General features: G+C 46.4%; 1 protein-coding gene across 3 annotated transcripts in view; it reads right to left on the minus strand.

The window, feature by feature from the left end:
- Nucleotides 1-24,463, minus strand: part of EIF2D (eukaryotic translation initiation factor 2D) — a 43,680-nt gene extending 19,217 nt beyond the window's left edge. Inside the window, exons 1-4 of one of the 3 annotated variants that reach the window (XM_076073493.1) lie at nt 24,132-24,463; nt 19,415-19,605; nt 18,131-18,214; nt 12,162-12,242 (exon numbers count right to left, since the gene is read on the minus strand). In XM_076073493.1, the coding sequence (XP_075929608.1) occupies nt 12,162-12,242; nt 18,131-18,214; nt 19,415-19,605; nt 24,132-24,187 (412 nt within the window). In that variant the 5' untranslated portion in view covers nt 24,188-24,463. Of the gene's footprint in view, nt 1-12,161; nt 12,243-18,130; nt 18,215-19,414; nt 19,628-24,131 lie in introns of all 3 variants that reach the window. The other 2 variants (XM_076073495.1, XM_032969678.2) reach the window with 2 other exon arrangements.
- Nucleotides 24,464-24,558: the final 95 nt, after the last annotated feature.

The raw sequence follows: 24,558 nt of genomic DNA on the forward strand, positions 1-24,558 counted from the left end.
GTTAGGCTCGCTTGAAACATTGCTGGTGAACTTGCCCGATCTCCGCAGGCAAGGTAGTTTGCCGGTATTGGTTTAAGAAAGCCAATATTGAACCAATGCTGCTCACAGAAGGCCTTGGAGCTAATAATGCAAGATCTGTGAAAAAAAACATCCGTTACTTATTATGTGGAGAGACAAATATAGGAAGGGGGTGTTATTTATTTTGTTATTCACATTCTCGACGATGAATGATTATCCCGTGTACACAAATGCAGGTGTATTTGGTCACAAACCCATGCTTTAGAACCAACGTATTTCTAAATAATCACTAAATGCACAAAGCAGCCCATTTCCATTCACACAGGCACAATTCCAGAGCCATACTAGCTTCACACTGAAATGACACTTGACAGTTATGTGTGCTTTAAAACCTATAACATGATGCGGGGCAGCGGGTTCTTTCCCCATCTTTATATCCCCCCGCCTTTTTATAACCGGTTTAATTTATGTTGACGGCGCTGTGACGTGCACGTCACAGCGCGATGCGACGTGCACGTCACAGCGTGGGGAGCGGTGGTGTAGCGGTTAGCGCTACACTGAGCTACGAACCCAACGACCCGGGTTCGATTCCCGCTCACGGCCAACACCAGTGACGATTATCTGAACCGGTCCTGGGCCTCCCCTAGGTCGACTCGGCCTCAAATGAGTACCTGGTGCGGTGTGTAGTAACCATCGCCACTGGGGAGACAAAGGCGGTCGGGCGTGGTGCTGGCCACCCACCCCCTCGTGTACCGTTCCGGCCTTCATAGGTGCTCGCAAACAGCACTTGCCCCTACAGTCTGTTAAGGCTATATGGGGGATCTTTGATCTTTGTCACAGCGTGATGCGACGAGCCCGCGCCATGGCCTCAATAACAAAAAAAAAGCCAGACGAGACAAGACAGAATTAAATTTCGTTTCACGATAACAGCTGCCTAGATATTTATTCGAAGGACATGCTTGAGGAATGATTTCAAGTACCGTACAAGCAACTCGAAAACGTTCACGAAAGCATTTGCATTCTAGATATTTATCTGAAAATTGTGTACACACATTGGCTCTTCACCAAGCGTCCGCACAGGCGTGCCGTTACTCGCGATAAGACCTGCAGCATCCACGTAAAAACGAAATGTTGTTTGTGTGTGCACGATGACGATATTACGTAAATCCCCCATCGTTTAGCCAAGAAAAGCCTCGCCGATTCTTAACTCAGTCTCCGTAGGCTCTTGCATTGGGATGTTTAGGCCAATGCCCGTCAATGGGTGTGTTTCGTATCATGTGGATAGGAAGCCGGAGTGACCAGAGAAAAACCCAGCACGCGCATTGGAGAACAGTCCACTGCCTGGGCAACCCAGCCCTCATGTCGACAATGTCTGGCAAAGATCCAGTGGTCACCCATCCGAGTATTGAACCAGGCTAGCTTCTGAGATGTGGCGAGATCACGCAGACATATTAACGCGTGCACCGTTCCCCACTGCTGCGTTTGAGAAAAAATTGTGACCGTTCATGTATTCAGCTCGTCACTGCTGGGTTTTTTTCTCGCCAGAATTTTGTTCGACACGTATGATTACTCATAATAATTCTGGCGAATTGCCCGATGATGCCGGATGTAATTACCAGCGAAACGTCGTACTCAAATTTTAAATGATGCTGATTCGCTCTTCAACACACCGGTGGGCTAAAGTAGTGAACTATTTGTCCTTTGTAAACGTGACACATTTTTTTACTGTTTGGCCGTGTCGGGTGGTGGAGGGTTACGAAGCATTTATAAATAACGCGATCTAACCCAAAAAAACCTTTATTATGAATAATAGTGGTCGCGAAAGCCTACGTGTTAAACTGACGTATGATTACGTTCACACCTTCGTCTTTTAAAGCGAACCGATGGACGCTTTCGGGAACCATTTTCGACGGTTCAATGGGGGCCACAGAGCCGTGTGCACTCGCTGCACAGAAGCAGCCACAGTCGCGCCATTAGACGGCGATCTTCCTGCCCGAAACGGGCGTTCTAGTGCGCGGCGTGCCGAGCGGTGCAAGTCGCAATGCGGCCACCGCGATTCAGACGCAATCCCCGGCGCGTTTCGCGCACCGCTTTGCCGAGCGGACGTTTCGTCGGCGGTGAACAGACGAGAAACCGGTTAGCCCGCCGCAACCATCCGCCGTCGCTCAGGGCACAGCGCTCGCTGCTCGCTGCACGTCGCCGGTGTCGGCGATGGGGACGCGCGCGCGCGACCGCGCCGTGCGTGTGTATCTCCCGTTCGGGAGGATGAAGCCGGTTGCGCGCGCAAAGCAAAACACAGTTGCGTGGAAAAAAAACTTTAAAGGAAATACGTGGACGCACAGGCGAACGAAAAAAAAATACACCGCACCCAAAACGAAGGGAGCGTCGAAAATGATTTTGAAACGTGATATCCCCGGCATTCCACCCTGCGGGCTTTTTAACTTCCTACGTTAAAAAAAAAACGGACGAGAGTTTTTGCTAAGCAGTGCCTGATGTGGAAAAAGATCTCGAGCAAAATGACAGCCCGGCTGTTGGGGGACAGGGGGGTGGGGGGAGAAAAAACTCCAACACAACGCTTTGGGCGGTGCTTCTTCAACACAAGGGAAGGGTGGCCACAGCACGCAGATATCGGTCATTATTCAAGGGGTGCCACAGTGTCGAGATGCGAACTACCTCGCCTGGTATACAGGAGGTCGTGGGTTGGATCCCGACCCTGACGCTGCCTGTTTATTTGGAGTTTGCGCGTCTCTCTCCCTGTGGACATGTGGATTTTTTCTCCGGGTCCTCCGGTTTTTCCCTCCACAGGTAGAGACGTGCGTTCACAGTATTTGGCTGCTATAACTTTCCACGCAATACGCCACTTCGTTGAGCTGTCATGTGTGGCCAGGTCACATCTACTCAGGCTGATGGGGCAAGTGCTGTTAGCGTGCACCTACGAAGAGCGGCACGGCGCGTGGGCGGGTGGCGTGGTCAACACCATGCCGGGTCAGCCTTTCGTCTCCTCAGTGCCGTTGACACGCTGCAAGAGGGATCATTTGAGGCTGACTCAACCTAGGGGAGGTCCAATGCCAAATGGAGATAAACTCTCCACTGACGCTAGCCATGGCGGGGGATCGAACTCGAGTAGCCGGGTTCACAGCGTAGCTGCTTCCCACAATGCCAACGCTACCCACGTACACATACATCATGTCTGCTTTATTTTATGCCTACCCACGTACACATACATCATGTCTGCTTTATTGTATGCCTACGACTTCGCTGTGCATTTGCTGCATTTCTCTCTGCTATTCTGTAGAAACTAGCTTCAAGCGGATGTTTTTTTTCAGAGGGTCACAAAATGAATTGTCTATACGAGTAAATCCTTGTATAATTTTCTCACACGGCCACATCAAAGCTGATTTTGTGCATTATAAACGTGCGTTTCGATCATGTCAGCAAACACCGACCATGAGTTTTTAAATTAGCTCTTCAAAATGTTACGTTTTTACCCAAAGTTAAAATAATTAATGCGTCAGCTCTGTCCATCTATCTGTAAGATCTGCAATTTTGTACAACGTAAAACGTAAGCTTTTGGAGCTAATACTAGGATCTATATATGTTTTTGAGTTAGGTCACGTTGTAGGTTTTTTTGTTGTTGCAAAAATGATCGTAATAACCCTCCACCACCCGACAAGATTGCCACGCTTACAAAGAATATATTTATATTTTGATTTAAAGCTTTCGTGACTGCAGGGAAATATAAAACAATAAAATTCTCACGATGTTTCGACTGCAACACAAGCAATCATCATGATGATATACGTTTTTATTATTTTATTGTTTCCCTTCTACGTGACTTCACTGATGGCTTAAGAATTTTCTATGACTGAATTACCCATCAATATGTGACGTTTTTGCTCAGACTGCTTTGAGCATCACAGGGTAGTGGTGAAAGCGTGACAGAATCCAGGCATATGTATGCCTTTTCTTTCTTGCTATGCCATGTAATGTGATAAAAAAAAGTGAATTCAGACAATCATAACCTACCAAACACATGTATGAGCAAATAAACATATCAACATTTAATAACTATGCATAGACTTGCACATGAGGCACATCACATGGTCCCCGCTTCTTTGACGATATCCAGTTATATCATCGGGTCCAGCAGCTTTTCCTTTATACATATACTGTTAAGGGCAGCTAGCAGTGGATAGATCATGACTGATGATGATGATGATTATGAGCAGAGTATATATACACACACACACACATGCACCTTGCTGTGGATTTATCCGTTTCACTGCGGGAGAACCTTACTCTCGACTTCCCCCTTTGCAAAAATAACTTACAGTAATGCCAAATCATACTTATTGTTTTCATCCGTGAGAATAAAACAAACTTAAAATGAGCGAAACTCTTACGGGTAAAGGGGGCCCCCGCGGAGTTGGGGGTGGCCATTTCAACTGTCAAGGAGAATGTTTTTTCGAGAAATCATTCAAATGCGTCCGGCTGTGTGCTGCCAGGAAGATATAAACTGAGATTAACGGACCGAGCCTGTCCACTTTGGCCAATTTTACATTCCATCCAGAATGGCAGCATTCCGCACAGACAACTACACGAATCCGCATGCCCTAAGACTAAGAGCCCCCGTGCCGCCTACTCAGGATCATGGGGCAAGTGCTGTTAGCGAGTACCTATGAAGAGCGGCACGGCGCACGAGCCGGTGGTGTGGTCATCGCCACGCCCGGCCGCATTTGTCTCCTCAGAGTGCTGTTTACACGCTGCAACAGGAATAACTTGAGGCTGAGTCAACCTAGGGGAGGAACCAAGGCCATATGGAGATAAACTCTCCACTGATGTTAGCCATGGCGGGGAATTAAACTGGAGTAGCCTGATTCATAGCGTAGGACTTCCCACTATGCCAACGCTACGCACATACACATACACAGAGACCCCCCCCTCCCACCCCGTATAGCTTTAACATAGTTTTGGGGAAAGTGCTGTTAGCGAGCACCTATGAAGGCCGGTATGAAACAAGAGGGGGTGGGTGGCCAGCACTACGCCTGGCCGCCTTTGTCTCCCGAGTGGTCGATGTTTACACATGGCAACAATCGCCATTTGCCAGGAAGTGGCGGTGATGCCACCACGGCGCTTGTGCCAGGCTACGTGCACTTTAAGGTCACGCACAACCATATGGCTGCATACTAACGCATTCTCTCCTTCCCCTGTTTATCGCTCTCTCTACGGCCATTCTTGCACGCCATTTCGGCCCAGTGCAAAGAGACCGGGAATAGTGACTTATTCATTCTCTACGGCAGACATTGCTTGCTGTGGTAATGATGGAAGAGTGGCTGGATGCAGTGTTTTCTAAGATGAGAAGAAAAACACTTGCGAGCGCATGCAGGTTTAGGGGAATCGGGGTGCGACTTACGCTCTCCCATTCATACGTTTTACAATGTTAGATTTCATTCACAAATACAAGTGTGCAGACAGAAGTGAAAAAAAGCAATACATGTTCGACAAAATATTTGAGGGGTGGAGTGGTGACGCAGTGTTTTAGTGCAATGCAGCGTTGCACCCAGTGAGCTGGGAAGTTGGATTCCCAGCCAGTAGGCCACGATGTCTGCCAATGTATTTATCCACAGTAAGGATCACTAACAGTGGGAGTAATGATAGCGTTGGAGACGTTAATACATTATAAACATGCGGTTTTAAAGCAAAAGTTGGGGGTTTATCAATTAATCCAGGTGTGTGCGCGTGCCACATTTTCAACTCTGATTTGAAAATGTGATTTGACAACTGTGAATTTGCAAGTGTAATTTATCTTTGTAGAATGTTTATTATTGCTGTTTTTCCCCCCTGTATTACTTTGCTGCTTTCTCCAATTTTCTGAACGACTGTTGCATGTACGGAGGATTTTTTACCATTGCAACTCACGACTCTATGGGACGTCTGGCAAAAACATTACCCAAGCTGCAAAGTGCACAGCATGCTTTAGCACGTGTCATGGAACACTCTTCCTTTCGATATTAGGAAGCCACTGGAGCTATGCACTTTTGAAATCTAGATTGAAAACTAATTTCTTTAGAACTGCTTTTTGTGTTTAGTTTGTTATCCTTCCCCCACACCTCCGATTAGCACAGTGGACTACGTAAGGTGTGAAATAATTTCAACATACGTACGTTGTATGTAATTTCCTCTGTAATATTCCATCATTGCTGACCCTAGTTTAGACTGGACACCTGTGAAAGAGAGCTTCCACAATTCCCGAGGGTTTTTCCAGCTTCATTCCAATGACTACGTCTGTGTGCGGGTGGAGCGGCAAGTGCAACACTCATGAGTGCTGCGCTACGCACCGACATTCCCGAGTTCGATTCCCACTCATGGCCACCACAGGTGGCGATTATCTGAACCGGTCCTGGAGCTCCCCTAGGTCGACTTGGTCCCAAATGAGCACGTGGTGCGGTGTGTAAAACATCGCCACTAGGGAGACAAAGGCGGCCAGGAGTGGTATTGGTTACCCACCCCCTCGTGTGCCGTGCTTACCTTCATAGCTGCAACTCGCTAACAGCAATTACCCCAAATTTCTGTTGAGGTTATACGGGGGATCTTTGTCTGTGTGACGAGATTAGTATAAATGTACCGACACTCGGCCTCAAGTTGAGGGTGTGTTTTACTTCCAAGCGTGTCTTATAATCCGGGACAGTACTGTCATTGATATATGTATATTTTTTAAATATGGAACAATTTTAAATGTGCGAACGTGGGGCATCTATCCTCAAATGCCCTGGAAAACTCACAGCAGCCCACGGGCCAGCGTGACTGAGTGTCGACGACGATGATGTCACGAACCAGAATCAGAATCTTTATTTATACCGGAGGAATCCGGTGAGCTGTGAAGCTCTTTTTCACAGATGTCCAGAACCAACACCTACCTCGCCCTCCGTAGGCTTGTGGTGAATACTGCGCAAATGAGCATCGAGACGTTGTATGCATGTTTAACACGTGGGCTTTCGCGACCAATATTATCCACGAGAGGTTTTTCGGGTTAGATCACGTGAATATAGATGTGTCGTTAAACCCGCCACCACCCGACACAGCCAATTGGTATATACGTGTGCTGAACATCTTTCGCGCCGTGTGTAGCCAACCGCGGCAATCGCAGGTGCTCATCTCGAGTTTACAACCCTGAGCAAGCGGGCGTAAAATGTCCTCGTTCTTATTACCGGTACAAGGATCGAATTTTTCCATAGGACTAGTGTAGTGACATAGGACGTCACTACTGTGTCGGCCCGTACGAGGGCTAGGGGCCCCAAGGGGGTGCCTGGGGGGTCACGTGGTGGAGGACTCGGACTTTCCCAGAGGTGGGGGAAGGGAGGCGTGGCCTGGGCAGAGCCGGCCACGCCGGAGCGGTAATAAGCGGGGTGTGAAGGCAGAGCGAGGTTGTTCAACCCCAAGTGAAGACGACATCATCGGTCCTCAAGTCCCGTGTCATTGTCCGTGGCCAGGCAGCCCGTTGCCTGCCTGGGTCACGCTGTATAGTGTTCCAGAGTGTTCCAGAGTGTTAGTGAGTTGAGGAAGGTGGTCACCACCTTATGTACGGTGTTATATTACTTACCGTTCTAATAGTGTTGCCTCCAAGCTGTGTGTGTGCGCACCTAATTCGAACCCACTACACAAGCACTGTTGACTTTCCCCCACAACTCGGTGTTAATTTCACAAACACCCGGGAAGGATGATGGGCTGAGTTCAAACCCCAACCGGGATTTGAACTCGAATCCTGATTGTAAGCCGCTCACTCTCCCGATGAACCCACCTGGGCTCACGGTCGTGCGATAGATTCATTGTTGCACTTACGTAAGTACGTTGCTACGGTTGTTATAATCGTATCTCGTTAGAGCTCGTGTGACACCACTGCTATATTGTAGCTGACGCATAGCCTCTGTGTACTAGCCTTTTGCCCGTCCAAGGACGGGTGTATTGCAGTACATCTGAAACTTGCAAGCGAAATGCAGACCGCTACGTGATATTCGTTGCATCCATTCGTGTACAATTAGTAAGGGCGCGGTGACACAGACTTATTTCATGTTAAGGATATAATCCCTTGTTCATCATGACGTCCTTTTTACTTTGATGTCTCAACAACAGCGTGACGGAGATCACGTGACGTGAGGGTTCTGCCTTTGTAGTGAGGGTTGTGAGTTGACGCCGAGGAGGGGGGAGGAGGCGCCTCGCCCCCCCCATGTGGAGTGACGTCAGCCACTAATTATAATTAATGATGGTGGGGGGGTCCAATTGGAGGACTTCACCTGTTCATGATTATTAATGAGGGGGCCTGTTCGATGTGGAGTGACGTCACGAGCGTTAAGGACATTCGTGGGTGATTATAGTAGGTATACTGTACTTATTTCTGTGATTATACTGTAAACAATTCAGTAATGTTTGTGATAATAGTATAATACTACAGTGTTCATAGTTATTTTTGTGATTATAAAACACGTGTACAGTATTCATACTGTGCTTATTTTTGTGGTCCCTGTAAAAGACTCATATTTGTGCTTTTAATATATTCATAATGGGTCCTAAGTGTGGTGATAGTAAAGCTAAAATAACCAATAAGGTTCTCAATTTGCAAGAAAAGCTTGACATAACTTAATGAGCAAGGCATGTCCCATGGTGATATAAGTAGCAAGCTAGGCGTACCTCGCACAAGATTTAGTACAATTTTTATGTATTCTCATGTTTATTTTATTTCTGTTTACTTAGGTTGTGTTATATAGTTACTGTAGTTATTTGCATGTACGTTTTTCGCCGTCCAAAATAAATTTGCAAGCTAAATAAAGGCTCTGCTTTGACATTCGTCCATTTTTGAAATTCGTCCATGCTCTGGTCCCTAACCAGACGAAAGTGCAACGTATTCCTGTACTACTGGGTGTGTAGGCATTCAGGCTGCGTTGGCTGGGCCATGTAGCCCGCATGCCCAGCCACCGCATGCCGAAACAGCTTTTGTTCGGCCGGATCAAGGGGGAGAAACGGGCGTGGCACGGGCTGGAGAAGAGATGGAGTGATGTGGTACAGGAGGATGTGGAGCTGAGTGGACTTGCCAATGATTGGTATCAGCGGTGTCAAGATCGGCCTCTGTGGAGGAGGCTCGTGAAGGACGCTACTGGCCAGTTGGAGGCAGTCGCCCTCCGACAACAACGGAGGGCGGAGGAGCGACGCTCACAACAATGAGCGGAGCGCCGGGTGGCTAACGCACAGCAAGTTGGCACAGTAGGGGGCACAGGTGGTGCATCAGCCAGTCATCTCGGTCATCTCAGTCAGTCGACCCGTGGCACCTGGGTCTGCCCCGTGACCTCCTGCCAGTGGGCGTTCAACACTTTACGTGGGCTCAAGGTGCACATAGCCTGGCACAAGCGTCGTGGTGACGACACCTCCACTTAGTGACGAATGGCGGTTGTTGTTGTTGTAGGCATTCATGCTTACAAAATATATTTCTTTTTTCGGGGGGGGGGTTGACAATTTTTGGAAAGCTGTTGGGTCAACTTTTTACCCACAAATCTGAAGGTGGGGGGGGTCCACACTTTTTAGCTTCAGGCCTTCTGAAAGGCTCCTTTAATCTAGTTGACGGACAAACGGAACAGCGGCCTTTTATAATGGACTAGCTTTATACTACCCGGCTTCGCCCGAGACTTGGATTCTTGTCTTTTATTAACACACGGCCTACGCAGAGGGTTGGGGGGGGGGCGTGACGTCTGCAGGCACACTGCGTAACGCTGCCGCATGCGGGTGACATCACAGGTGTGACGTCACTACTCGCTTGCCGCGCAAAATATATCCATTATTGCGCCCCCCTGCAAAAAAAATTACAAAAGTCTATTTTTATACTTTTTACAGTCTGGAAACTACCCACATGCCAAATTTCAAGTTTGTTGCATGTCGGGATGTATGCTAAACATTTCGAACAGACACACATATTCACAAATTTCCCTTTTAAAGAAATATATAGACTTGCCCCAATAGTCTTGAGAGACTGTAGGGACAAGTGCTGTTAGCGATTAGCAGCACCTATGAAGGCCGGCACGGCACACGAGAGGGTGGGTGGCCAGCACCACGGCCGACCGCCTTTGTCCCCCCATTGGCGATGTTTACAAACCTCGCCTGATACTCATTTGAGGCTGTCGACCTAGGGGAGGCCCAAGAGCGGTTCAGATAATGATCACCGGTGGAGGCCGTCAGAAGGAACTAAACTCGGTTCGTAGCGCAGGGCACTAACAGCGGCACTACCGTTCCCCACATACACAGCGCACAACGTGCTGAGCGACACAACACGGTCAACAGACGAGAAAAAAGTTCAACATAAACACGAATAACGATGAGTAAAAAAACATAAAAACTTTAAACCTCATCTTGCTTTCTCAAACATAATGAGCGGGGCTGTTCGAAGTGGATTGACGTCACCTGCTCATGATTATTGATGAGGGGGTTCTCCATGCGGAGTGATGTCACCCGCGCATGTTTGTTAATGAGGGACGGGTCCATGTGGAGGACGTAACCTGTTCATGATTAACGTAAAATAAAACAAATCACGACGTTTTGATCGCAACACAAGTAATCTTTGTCAGGTGGAACCACAGCATTTGTTCTTGCTGCGGTTGTTCCACCTGATGAAGATTGCTTGTGTTGCGATCGAAACGTTGTGATTTATTTTATTTTATTTCTACCTACTTGACTTTACCGAAAGAACCAAAGAGTATATGGATTCCTGCATTCACGAAAGCTTCAAATCAAGACTGTTCATGATTGTTAATGAGGGGGGCTGGTCAACGAGGAGTGACGTCACGCACGTCAAGGACATCCCTAGTAGGTAATATGCATCGCACGGGCAGTGAACGGAGGAGTAAATGTCCACTCATTACGCTTGACATTTACTCCTCCCTTCAAAACCGCCTCTTATTGGATGGGCAGTGGACACCTTTCCTATTATTTGCGAAAAAAAAAATTGCCTTGAGGTTAAGTCGCACGTCAAAGTCATTTTGTTATCCGCGGTTTATCCGGGGATCTTGCTAAGCAATTTTTTCTGGCATGCACTTGAACTCCTGTTATGGGTAAATTTACATAGACATGTTGAATTCATCAGAAATTTTTTCCTATTTTCCGTATATTTTTATTGCATGGAGTGGAGTAAATTTACGGATAACATCGCGGATAATAGAATCCACGTCAATCATCTCCCACATCAATGCGGACAGCGTTTTGATTATCACGTGTAAAAGGTTATATTTATTCGTGCAAAAAGGGAATTTGCTATTTATTTTAACTCAATGAGGCAATAGCTTTAGTAAAGGTGTGGATTTGCCCAACAGTTAAAAGCTGCACTGGTGGGCCGTATTAGCTAAGACAGATGCACCTCTATGGAATCAGCGCCTCCTCTTGTACGTATGTTGAACTTCTTTCGCACCGTACGTAGCCAACCGTGCTAATCGGGGCTCTTGCAGGGCCAGGAGCCAACCTCTGGATGCGGGACGCACGCATGCACAGGCAACGTGCTCATCCAGGCTTACAATTTATCATCAGTTTCTAATATAATTTAAATTGGACATTTAGAGCAAGTCAATTTGAACTGGGTGCCTCAATTGCTCTGCCGCACTTACGTACCACCGCAACGCCGAGCGTTAGGCGACGGCACAAATAAACAATTAGCGCGGCGTTGTCAACGCGTCGAACGGAATCTAACAAAAGCTAAATCAACCAAACGACGGACGAAAAAATAAATCTGCATCCTCGTTGCGTCGTGACAAAAACAACGACGGGAATTGCAAACTGAAGCTAGATCGCTGGACGGATTTAGCGAAGACGTCAACACCGCACACAGGTCTCCACGCACAAATCAACAAATGTCTCTGTCTTTATGGGGAGCAACTCCTTGCAGACTAAGCTGGGATTAAATATTCGGGGGTCCTTACATGAACGAGCCACAAACCCCTTTACCCCCCTTCCCCGCCTGCCTGCCCCTTGTGCACGTTATAGGTGTCCACACTGGGTGCCTGATAACAACAGACCTGGGTGCAGGCGACTGCATCGCACAGGCGTGTCCTCAACGCCCTCGCTCGACCCCGCGTCGACACAGATAGGCGGCAAGGCAAACCCGCGTGACCCACCGAGGTGGCGCGCCCAGGGGGACGGGGCCGAGTGCTTGGTGGGTTGACTGGGTTCGCTGTCGGGGTGAAACGGGTTCATGCCTAGAGCAACCGGGTGCACAGCCAGTGAAACATATCAGCACTGCTTCCCCCTCCCACCTCCTCGCTCTCCCCTCCCCACGACCGCTGCCTTGCCTCCTACCCACTCCCCCCCCCCACCAACACTACAAAGCCACTCGCTCACCACAAACGCCTCCTCCTCCTCCTCCGACTCCCCGTCAAATCCCCCATATCTTTTCACAAGAGGCACTCTCAACCCTAACTGCACCACCCTCCCCGCCCGTCCCCGCCGCTCCACCGAGTCGCTAATCCCCATTCCTTTCCACCTACTATGATGCCGCGCATTGACAGGAGGGGCCTAGGCGGTACAGCAGCGGGTGACAGGGGTGGTCCGTAATTGCTGGTACTCGTGTTGGCGATGCGAATGCACGTCCCAAACCAACCCACCCGACCCGCTCCCCTACCGCCCCCCCCCCCCATCGTAAAAAAAAAAGTGCAATTGTATTTTTACGCCCGCGGCATCAGGAGGAATAATCGAGACGTCGAAATCGCGGCTTCTGTCCGTCCATCCGCGCGCACGCCCGCCCGCCCGTCTTTGCACGTGGATTTCAGGCGCCCGAATTGGCGAGGTTCGTTTTTTTGTTGTTGTTGTTGTTGCTGCTGCTGCTGCTTCGTTGCAAGAGCGAGCGTGGGAGCTCCCATCAGATCGAAGGGGTGAGGGGGATTGTCAACGCGGGTGAGCGATAAATGGCCCGCTATTTTTGTATCAAATGCGAACGAGACCATGCGTTGGTGTGACTCACGCAAGGGCACAATGAAGCACTGGCTAAAAACAAAGGTGATGGTAGTCATATTCTTGGTTCTTTCGGTAAAGTCACGTAGAAGGGAAACAATAAAATATCAGGTGGTTTTCACACCTGCTGATGATTGCTTGTGTTCCAGTCGAAACGTCGTGAGAATTTTATTGTTTTATATTTTTACTATTTTATTGTTTCCCTTCTATGTGACTTTACCGAAAGAACCAAGAATATGAATCCCTGCAGTCACGAAAGCTTTAAATAAAAAAATGTGATGGTAGTCGTTATATTAATCCACACATTTACTAGAAAACTCCATTGTCCATTGCCCTTGAAATGTTTTCTCTCTTCAAGTAAATGGAACACAGCAAAGGCGCACACCCATGGGGCCACAGGCATATTCGTCGGCTCCCCTCTGCATCTTCATAAAATTGGTTTCGCCTCGTTTGTTGACTTATGGTCACGATGTGAGTCTCACAAGGGAGGTCAGAAACCTTGGTGTTCAGTTTTACCAGTCATTGTCCATTGAGGCACATATATGCATCGCTTCCTGTCACCTGCTGACTTGGGACAAACTGACCCATGCTTTTGTATTATCCCGACTACTGCAACGCCTCACTTCTTAGGATACCGAGCAAAGTAGTGGCCAGTCTCCAGCTTCTTCAGAATGCAGCTGCGAGAGTGCTTACACCACCACGTGCACCATTCCGTGAGCACATGACACCAAGTCCTCTTATCCCTTCATTGGCTACCGGTCAAATTCCGAGTGGATTTTAAGATACTGCTATTAACCTATAAGGTTTTAAGAGCGCTCAGCCCACATTACTTGCAGGAACTAATGCATTTATATATTCCTTCAAAGTCCTTAAGATCTCCTGATTTCCAACTGTTCAGTTCTCCCAGGTCTAGGTTGCTCTCGTTGGGCGATCATGCTTTTGTTAGCGTGGCACCCAAGCTATGTTCGGAACGTCTAGCCACTTGAAATCAGGAAATCAGAGTCGGCAGATATATTTAAGTCTGCTTTGAAAACCCATCTCTTTAAAGTGGCCTTCCCTCATAAGTTTGGTAGGCTGCCCCTGATTATGTTTTTGTTTCCTGCTTTCCATGCATTGCGCATTGGGATCCTAGGATGGAATACGCATTATAAATCTGAATGATGATTATTTACACACGAGCCGTGTATAGTCATTGCATTGTTATTATAAACGCATGCGCACAGTGTGTGCACAGTGTGGGTCTATGGGCTATTCTACAGAAATGCAGCAATGGGATTATGAATGCAATGCAGGCTTATGAGTCACGGCAAATGAAACGGGCTCGTCCCTCGGTGTGTGCGCCGACCTGCTGCGTAATAAGATTTGGAAACTATAGACGAGCCCGAATGGCATTTGGATTAAATTTACCCATGCACGGCCTAATTGGGGATTTGCATCTCGCAGTGTCGCACAATGCGCACACCGGTGTCCTATTGCCCAGTGCCAAGAGCGGACGATGCGTTTGGTGGCGCTTGCCGTTGATCCCACAGAAAGCCAATGGATTGACATCATCCTTAATTTAAAACAAGGTGACAACCAACTGAGATCATACACCTTGTTAAAACAGACCTGCACGTGTACAAATATTTCCAGGAATGTTTTAAGTGCACTAAAAGCAGGGTATGTTCGCAATGTAATACATGTTAAGGCACCTTTTATCTTTATGGCAATGACAATGGTGAGGAATAGAATGGTAACACTTTAGTTTACATTTTTACACTATCCTTCATGTGGACCGATGATGGGATGCCAATGCAGTGAGATGTCAATAGCTAAACAAAGCAATATATTCATTATTCGGTGACGAATGTGTTGTTTGCATGTATGTTGAAGTTCTTTCGCACCGTACGTAACCAACTGTGCTGATCAGACGTGTGGGGGAAGGACAACAAACTTAACAAAAAAAATCAGTTCTAAAAAAGAGTTTTTGCTTATTCGTGATAGAGAATAATGACCGACTTTCTGATAAAAATTTCAATCATTTTTTCGTAGCTTTAAATTACTAAAATATATTTGGCATAAGTGTCAGAACAAAAATCAGATTCCAAAGTTTCAGATTTTTAATAAAAACTATGGATCTTTTTTTGGGGATTTTCGCATCGTTTACATTATGTACTACATGAAATAGTCTCTGTGCTAACAGCTACGTCACACCACGCCACGTGACATCGTTTTGCCCTGAAAAGGAAATGAGTGACATCGTGAAGTGATGTCATAGAAGTGACATCACTTCCGGTGGCGTGTTTTTGTATCAACCCGAAACAAGAATAACATTCACATTGTCCACAATGTACTCTTTGGTTCTATTCGGTAAAGTCACGTAGGTAAAAAATTTAAACAACAAAAATCACGACGTTTCGGCCACAATACATCACGAAACGTCGTGATTTTTGTTGTTATAATTTTTTACCTACGTGACTTTACCGAATAGAACCAAAGAGTATAGATCCTTGCAGTCACGAAAGCTTCAAATCTAGAATTGTCCACAGTGTCTCATCTAGGCTACATTATTTGGATTAAACCGACAATCGTGAACACATCACAAATTATATATATGTATAGAAGAGTCAATGCTTTTGTAGAGAGTTCTCTGAAAACAAACATCAAGTTGGCGCACCCAAAAATTATGGCACGGAGGTTGATTGGTTTTATTCATAGGGCAGGGTTGGCCTAACCCTCTACATTTCTTTCAATCCTGTGCTAAATGATTACACACATACGATCCCTACAAACAATGAACGGAGGAAATCGCCTCCGGCGGAATGCCATGCTAAAGGGGCTAGAAAACGTGCAGAGCCCACTATAGGTTATTCATGAAAGCTAGGGAGCACATGGATACAATTTTGCATTTAAAAACGGGGAATGTGCATAGCATAAAACCTGCATGAGAGTCAGTGGTCTGTTTTGTTGGGGTTTTTTTTGCCCTTTGACACACTCGGCGTGTAATGACTCCTCAATCAAACGGCAGTCGCTTGCCTCAAAGCAGCGCACACATAGGCGCGATGTCCTCACAGCTCCTTTTACACGCCCCGGCTGCCTCTGCACAGTGGCGCCCGCTGGGTTTTATTTGGGCCACGCTTCTTCCATCGCGCCGGCCATCGTTTTAATGAGGCAAGCGCACGACTCCGAGACACGGGGACGGCACAGCGGCTGCGTCTCACGTCTCTGCGAGCCAACGGCCAGTTGAGACAGGCCTTCGTGAATTGTACAACGCAGTGGGGGGAAATACGATACCACGGTGCCAGTTTCCACATAAAACTCCAGCATGGGGGAGTCAAAATAAGATTTCACTGCAGCATATGGCTCACAGGAAAAGGGCATGACTCAACGCCAGCCTCTGTATATTTACCAGCTAGCCACTTTCCTATGCCACTCCTTTAACAGGGCACCAATGAAGGTCAATCGCATTTGTACAATACGTCCAATGAGAATGTTCTCATTAGCACTGAACGGAAGGTGAAATGTAATTGAACACATTTACGATGGAGCGATGTGCTCGGCTGTGCAGGTAACATGATTGTGTGCTTAGATAATCACGTGTCTGTTGCTTTATTTATTGAATGCATTCATACACAACGAGCTGTGTACAGCAGGAGGCTCTTACGCCCTCCAGTGGGAAATGTGAACACTGCAAAGTACAAAACGATGCCGGGGTTAACGACATGAAACGATTCACTCTCACCCGCCACTACTATCATACCTATCGACCCATACGGTTTCGCCGTATTCTTGTACAGGGAAATTGAGTTTCCAGGTCCATGCGGCGTACAGCCGTTTCAATACGGGAAAAAAAAACATTGTCTGTTTCTGTTTCTCCCTTGTGATGTGACTTTGTAGGATGAACGTTGAGATCTATAAGAGGCACGGGGTGACCAATTAAGGTCTGTATTGGTCTGTAATAAGGTAGGGCACTGATAAGGGGTTGACAGGTATGCTACTAGTGTATGAATTGTTTCTATTTGAGGTCACAATTTGATTCCCAAATTTGAACAGTCTAATATTAAAGGTGTATCGTTTGTATGAATCATCATCGCCAACCATCTACAGCTGGATGTAGGCCTCTCCAAGCCACCGCCTCTTGCGCAACATATTTAGGATCTATAACATGTGCAGGGGAGCAATACGGGGGCTGAGTGATTAAAGTACCTTTTGAGGATCCACTTTTAATGACTCAATGTGAGTGAGTGCTTCTTAGTTAAGGAGAAACAGACTGTACGAGCTGGTACATCCCCCGTTTTAAATGTTATTTGTTTAACATTTGAATAAATTATGGGACTGCTTCTCCCGTAACATAATTACCAAGAAAACTAAGGAACATGCATTTAAAATAGAGAAAAGATGGCAATTTACTGCTCCGTCTATAGGTCCAATGCTTAAAATGTCAGCATAATGTATGTATTTTTTTCTTACAAGGTAGAGTTATTGATGTGCACGGAACACATTTTTTTGGTTTGTTTCCAATTTCCGCAGTTGCTTTATTGAGTCTCAGGATTTCCCTGCTGAATTATGTGGATCCTAATTAAATGTCTGGCATCTGTGTGTCACGTAAAGCGTGACTCTTCAAGAGGCGGCTGGTGGGCCACATCTGGCCCGCAAAGGTTCTGAGAGTGGCCCGTTGAATAAAGGCCGGCAGAGAGATATGGCTGACAGAGACAAAAAGTTGCATGGATTAGTGAGATGAAAGAGATGGTAAATAACAGAGAGAAACGAGGGAACTGTCGGCAAGAGATTAATAATAGATAGGTGAAATATTGACTAGAGGAAAATATCAGAGGAAAGGAGAAGTCATAACATTCTAGATTTGAAGTTTTCGTGACTGCAAGGAATCATACTCTTTGGTTTTTTCGGTAAAGTCACACAGGTAAAACATAAAAAAATATATATTATTTTTCATTCATTTTATATCTTTTATTTTTTTAAATTTTATTTTATATTTTTTTACCTACGTGACTTTACTGAACAAAACAAAGAGTAGAAGTCATAACGCTGGGAAGCGTGACACATAGTGTCACATATGTTAATACATATGTCAATACATATGTCATGCACCAAGAAATATATGAACAATCCTGATGTAAGCATGGTCAAGGTTCCATACCTGCTCCACCAAGCAGCCTCTCCAACACAGGAGGCCATGTAGTGAAGACTGGCATCATGTCTGGGAGATTCCACAGAGTGTAAACTGTAAAAACACCAAGCAAAGGCAAATATCCCCATTTAGCATCGTAGAATGTTGGAGAAACTGTCGTGAGCGAGCACCTACCAAGGCCGTAAAGGGACACAAGTTGGTGGTGTGGCCAGTAACACACAGCCTTCGTCTCCCCAGTACTGTACTCTTTTACGTCTGAATTGAGTGAAGGTGGCCGGGTGGCTAAAGAGATGAGAGTGCTGTGCTGGCACGACTGAGATCATGGGTTAGGATCCAGGGCAGCCATCCTTTATTAAATTGGCTTCTCACGTGTGTCGAGCTGATGGTCTCAGCCTGGTGAACAATGACTTCACACGAAAAAAGATCACGTGGAATTTTGTTCTGCACTTAATTTTTTATAAATTCCAGCTCAGAGCATTAAATACATTCCTGCGGAGGGAGCTGGTAAGAACGTTGGGTTGCTCGGTCAATGGCCAGGGTCACACGGCGGCACCACGTGGTGCATTCCGCAAATATGCCCGACTGTGAGGGCGGGCACAAGCCGGCGTGAGAAGGGTTAAACGTTGAGTTTTATAAGGGCACCACGGGGTGACCAGCCCCTCCCCACCCAGCCCCACCCCTCCCACCCACACCCAGCCCCACCCTCCCCACCCAGCCCCTCCCCACCCTCCCCACCCAGCCCCTCCCCACCCTCCCCACCCAGCCCCACCCTCCCCACCCTCCCCTCTCCCCTCCCCACCCAGCCCCTCCCCACCCTCCCCTCCCCAGCCTCTCCCTCCCCACCCAGCCCCTCCCCACCCTCCCCTCTCCACCCAGCCCCACCCCTCGTATTTTTGGATGCACGACGGACAGACGGACACAATAATCCCCTGTGGGCTGGTGTAACCAGGAGGTTCCTACCAGTATAATACCAATTTGACTATCAGCGATGTATATTACTCTGTGCTGCCCTCTACCAAGTAAACCAGAGGTCACTTGAATGGATCTCACGAGGTAGCTCTGCGATATCCGCTTCTGTGTGTTGTTCTCTAACACGAAGGGTTACACTGCTCTGCGAGAGATACTTTGTCTAATGACACGACACAGCCAGCACAATTAGAATAAAACTAAAAAAACCCCATAAAAATAAGACTAACAGAATCCATTTCAATTGCCGGATCGGTGCATCGTTACACGCCAAGTAGTAACACACAGCTATCCGGTGACCAATCGGATGGAAACTTCTCCATGTACCCGTGGGAATGAGGCGCTTCTCCCATTCAAAGAAGACGGGGTTGGAGTTGAGCAGGTAGATGGTGACAATGTCGCCCTTGTGCGCGTACGCCCGCACCACACTCATGTCCTCCTTCTGTGGCACGAGAGCACTTAGCTCCTCGGCCGACAGCGATGGAAGTGCGCGGCCCACATCGGCACGCAGCTTTCGCCTGCTCGCCACACCAAAGAGGGCTCCACGGTCAAGACAAACATATTATTTCATATTTACAGAGCGCCTTAGCTCAAGGCGCTTTACGTAGTTTAAAAAGCGGTAACAAATGCATTGTTATTTAGATGGTAGGGACGCGCAAAGGGCCGGGGAATCAGTGGCCGTAACAGAGGGCACACGGGAGTCACGAAAGGGTACGGGAGGGATGGGAAGGAGTAGAGGGTCGAGGGGAGGGAAGAGGAAGGAAATGGAGAAGAGGTGAGGCTTTGAGAGAGGAAAGAAAAGAGGTGAAGGAGGGGGACTGCTGAATGTACAGGAGAAAGTGTATTCCAGTGGAGGGGTGAAAGGAGGAAGGATTGAACACAATATTTGGGGGCATGAGGGAGAAGGAGGGACAGCGAGAGACAGAGAAGATTGTGAACGAAGAGGACGAGGGGACATAAAACAGATGATAGGCTAGGAAGTGGCTTGTAGACCCCCCTTGCCAAATGTTTAAATGACTCGCAAATCACCTAACCGGCTAAATCCACGTAACAACGTCCCCTCCGATTCTGAAACCACTGCTGACTATAATTGTCTGTGAACAAAGCGCCTTTGCAATGGCCTTGCCCTATGAAGATGGCGCAAATACCAAAGTCATTATGACCAATACCATTTTAATTTTACACTACAATTGCGTTTTGCAATCCGACACAATCCTCAATTTAACGTGAAAATTTAAAATAATGTTACATTGCGTAAAATAATCCCAAACTAATCTAGGAAAGCATCTGTGAGTTCAATCTTGTTTATCGGGAGGGTCCTGCATTGGAATATGTTCACTCTCATAACATTTCGTGGGAGCTTCATCATAGCAAAGGCTCCGTTAGCCAACACTTAAGTCAGCCAAGTCTACAGGCGCCGCTCTCCAATTCAATGATGATGCCGTGGCGTAATGGTTCGCGCATTGGATCTGGAACCCCGAGGTTACCGGTTCGATTCCATCTCTGTTGTAGTACAGAGTTAACCTGATAAATTTCACCTAAATTGTCTTATGGTTGTTATTGTTTGACTTGCATCCCACTAGGATTTTTGTACACAGCGTTGAAATACGGTGTTTTTTTCTGGAAGACTTTTGCTGTTTTTTTTCTCCAGGATTTTTCTGTTGCGTGTAGTCACTTTAAGATCTTCTTGGTTCTTTCGGTAAAGTCACGTAGAATGAGAATAAAACAAAATAAGACAATAAAATTCTCACGACGTTTCGGCCACAACACAAGTAGCCTTCTTCAGGTGAAGGAACAGAACTGTCGGGACGACAGTGCTTCAATGTAAGCGCTGTCGTCCCGACAGTTCTGTTCCTTCCTTGTTTTATTCTCATTCTACGTGACTTTACCGAAAGAACCAAGAAGATGAATCCTTGCAGTAACGAAAGCTTTAAATCGAAAAATTAACTTTAAGATGTTTCTTGTTCATGTCTTTGTTTTGTTGCGGTTCCAGCCGAGTCAAGAGCCACATGGCTCACGGGGTTATACCTAATAAATGGAAACTGAAATCTCTCGGTATAGTAGTTAAATAATGGTGCAAGTTTCCTGAATTTGCCCCCCGCCACCGCCGCCTTTGTCGAACCAGCAGTTTAAATGCGTTACACCGCAGTCCGTCGACGTGGTGGTGGTGGTGGGGTAAAGTGTGGGTACTCGCACATCTTCCAAAGATGCCCAGCCACCCCTCGGGCGCCGTTCCGCTAGCAGGGGCGTGAGCAATCAATTTCTGGGCTGCACACTTAGCGTTTCCACCCCGCTGGGTTGCATTAAAAGACGTTTAATGAAATAGTTCATTTAGTTCATTTATTTGGTATAGCCCTGTGAGCCATTCGACTCTTGAATCGGGTGCAACCGCAACAAACAAAAACATGAACAAGAAAACATCTCAAAGTGATTATGTGACTGTGCAAACAGAAAATCCAGGAAAAAAAACATCAAAATATTCCTGAAATAGCACCGTACACCAACGGTGTATGCAAAAATCCCAGTGGGATGCAAGTCAAACAACAACAACCACAAGACAACTAAGATTAAGGCCATCAGTCTAACTCCGTACTACAATAAAAAAAACATGGCCAAAACCAAAAAAAACATTTTCGAAATCACCAAAATAAAAGCCATAAATGCAATGTAACAGTGAACATAGGGACTGTGACCGAATTTTTAACAATAAACTACATAAATAAATTATAACACCAAAATCTAGATCCATATTTTAGGCCACTGAATAGCCGTGGCAGCTAGGGGTGTACAACTCCTCTAGAGCAGTTTTGAGTGAAGATCTCATAGGTAGTGATTCAAGTTGCAGTTTATTGGCAATAGCATTCCAGACCCTGGGGGCATCAATAGCAAAGGCCCTTCCTACGGTTTTTGTACGGCAATAGGGAATGTGAAGCTGGTAAATGAGCGAAGACCTGAGGTCAAATTTATTCTTTGAAACAGAGAGGGGATCCAGTAGGTAGTCTGCGGATTTTTTTGTAAGTACATCGTGAATAAATAAGATCTGGTGCACAAGCCGTCGAACATTAAGAGATGTTAAGTTTGACCCAATGTAGAGATCACAGTGGTGAGTCCTATATAGGCAGTTCAATGCAAATCTTAAGGCCGAATGATAGATGGAATCAAGCTTCTTCAGTACAGTACTTGGGGCTGATTTATACACGATGTCACAGTAGTCAATTCCAAACGGAACATTGGGGGAAAGCAGTGCTTGTGTCGATACAGAAAAACAATTTTTATTTTTGTCTTTTTACCAATATAATCAATGTGATCTTCAAAATTAAGTTTTGAATCCAGGATGACCCCAAGATACTTATAGATCTTGACTTGCTCTATTTGATAATTATTCAAGGAATGTAATTGGGGAAAAATAACTTCCTGCTTTAGTCCCGGTGAGAAGCATAGCACCTTGGTTTTGGAGGTATTCAGGACTAGTTTAAGAGAAACTAGCTGATGTTGTAGTTTGTTGAAATCACCCTGGAGCTTAGCAATCACGTCATCCAGAGAGCGGCCAGCAGTAATCAGTATCGTGTCATCTGCAAAAAGATTTACCCTGGAATGATCCAGGTCAGTGCCCAAGTCATTGACATAAAGAGAGAACAAGAGGGGGCCGAGGATGGAACCCTGTGGAACCCCTTTTGTTATCTTAACACTGTTTGACCTCCAACCATCTGTGAATACAGTTATGGTGCGAGAAAAGAGGTATTTTTTTTAACCATTGTACTGTTTTCGGAAAAACCGAGGCAACTTAGTTTACTAAGCAGGGTGTTGTGGTCTACTGTATCAAAAGCTTTGGACAGGTCAAGAAAAAGACAGGCACAGTACTTCTTATTATCAAGGCTATTGTAAATTTGATTCAAAGAGTCTAATGCAGCAGATGTGGTGCTGTATTTTATTCGGAACCCAGATTGTTTTAGATGTAGTAAATTGTTGGTGGACAGGAAACTGCTAATTTGGTAGTTAAATTTTTTTCCTAAAATTTTCATCAATGGGGACAAAATTGAGATAGGTCGGTAGTTATTGGGATCATCTTTAGGGCCCCCTTTGTGAAGTGGACGGACATAGGAATGTTTCCATTCTAGAGGAACTGATGCTTATTTGATGGACAGGTTGAAAATATGGGCTATAGGTTGGTATATTAGGTGACCAACAGTTAGTAGAGCAAAGACGGGAATACTATCTGCTCCGGTAGAGGAGGACCCTCTGAGGTAGGACAGTTGTTTCAGAACATTACTTTCGTGGATTGGTTGGAAACTAAATTCGTTTAATGTTTGGACAGGGGTGTTGGAATTTGCAGGAGCAGGGGTGACTCCCAATACATAATCAAAAAGACTACCAGCTTCAGAAAAATGAAGGTTAAAATTGACAACTATTTTTTGGGGATCTGAAAAATATTCCCCATTTCGGTTAAGCTCAACGGGCAGATTGTCTGTTTTGGATGCCAATGTTCTACGATATGCGTTTGCAATTCACTGGGTTTCCAGGAGCAAGTGAAATAAATAACTCAACTTTATTCAATCACAGTGTGTGTAAGTTACGCAACGTTTACTATTCTCCCAATACGCAAATTGACTCTGGTCAGCGCTGCAAGAATAGATGCCCTGACCTGTCATGGCTCACGACCAACGCTGCCAACAATAGATCCCGTGCCAAGCTAGGTGCACTTGCACACAATGTAGACACGGTGAGTTTTCGCGTCATGCCCCCTCTTGTAAAAGAGTGTGTCGTTGGTTATTAAGAACCGTCCCTGTTGGTTGCTCAAGCAGAAGTATCCAGCCCTGCAGAAATACCAACATTTGGTGTCTGTGCCAGGCTAGGTGCATCACTTTGGAGAAATAAACCACGTGGGGTGGGGGGGGGGGCGAGGACTCGTTCAAGGGAGTTCAGGACGAGGCAGGCTCACGAATTATAACAGTGTCAACATTGCAACAAAACATTGGAGTTGTAATTAAAAGTATTAACCTAATTGCAAGGCCACGTAAAGTCGCAAACCCATTCATTCACTCACCGATCAGAGCCCTTGATGGCCGTGTTAGACTTTATTCTTAGGGGTTTGGCGAACATGACGAGCTTCGGCCACTGTGTACGAAATAGTTACGAGTGTAGTGACAATAACAGCGTTGTCGTTATTATGATGAAAGTGGTAGAAGTTAAAAAAACTAAAGTGAGCGAACGTAGCACACACTAGCCTATCAGGGCCCCATCGGCACAGCCAAATGTACGGTCGGTTTCCCGGTCCGGGTAAAAAAAAAAATGGTTCCGGGCATTTTCATTCCAGTTCTTGGTAAAAACCGACTTTGATTTATTCGTCAGTAACAGGTGCGTGCCGCCAAATAAAATGTTAGGGGAATACAAATGACAATTCTGGTTGTGATATGATTAACGTCTAAGACGTTCGCCGGGCGGTTTTTGTGTTGGTCGGAACTTAAGTCGTG

The sequence above is a fragment of the Petromyzon marinus genome, chromosome 42 (genome assembly GCF_048934315.1).
Source record: "Petromyzon marinus isolate PM22_M1 ecotype Great Lakes invasive population chromosome 42, UKy_Petmar_22M1.pri1.0, whole genome shotgun sequence".
NCBI lineage: Eukaryota > Metazoa > Chordata > Hyperoartia > Petromyzontiformes > Petromyzontidae > Petromyzon > Petromyzon marinus.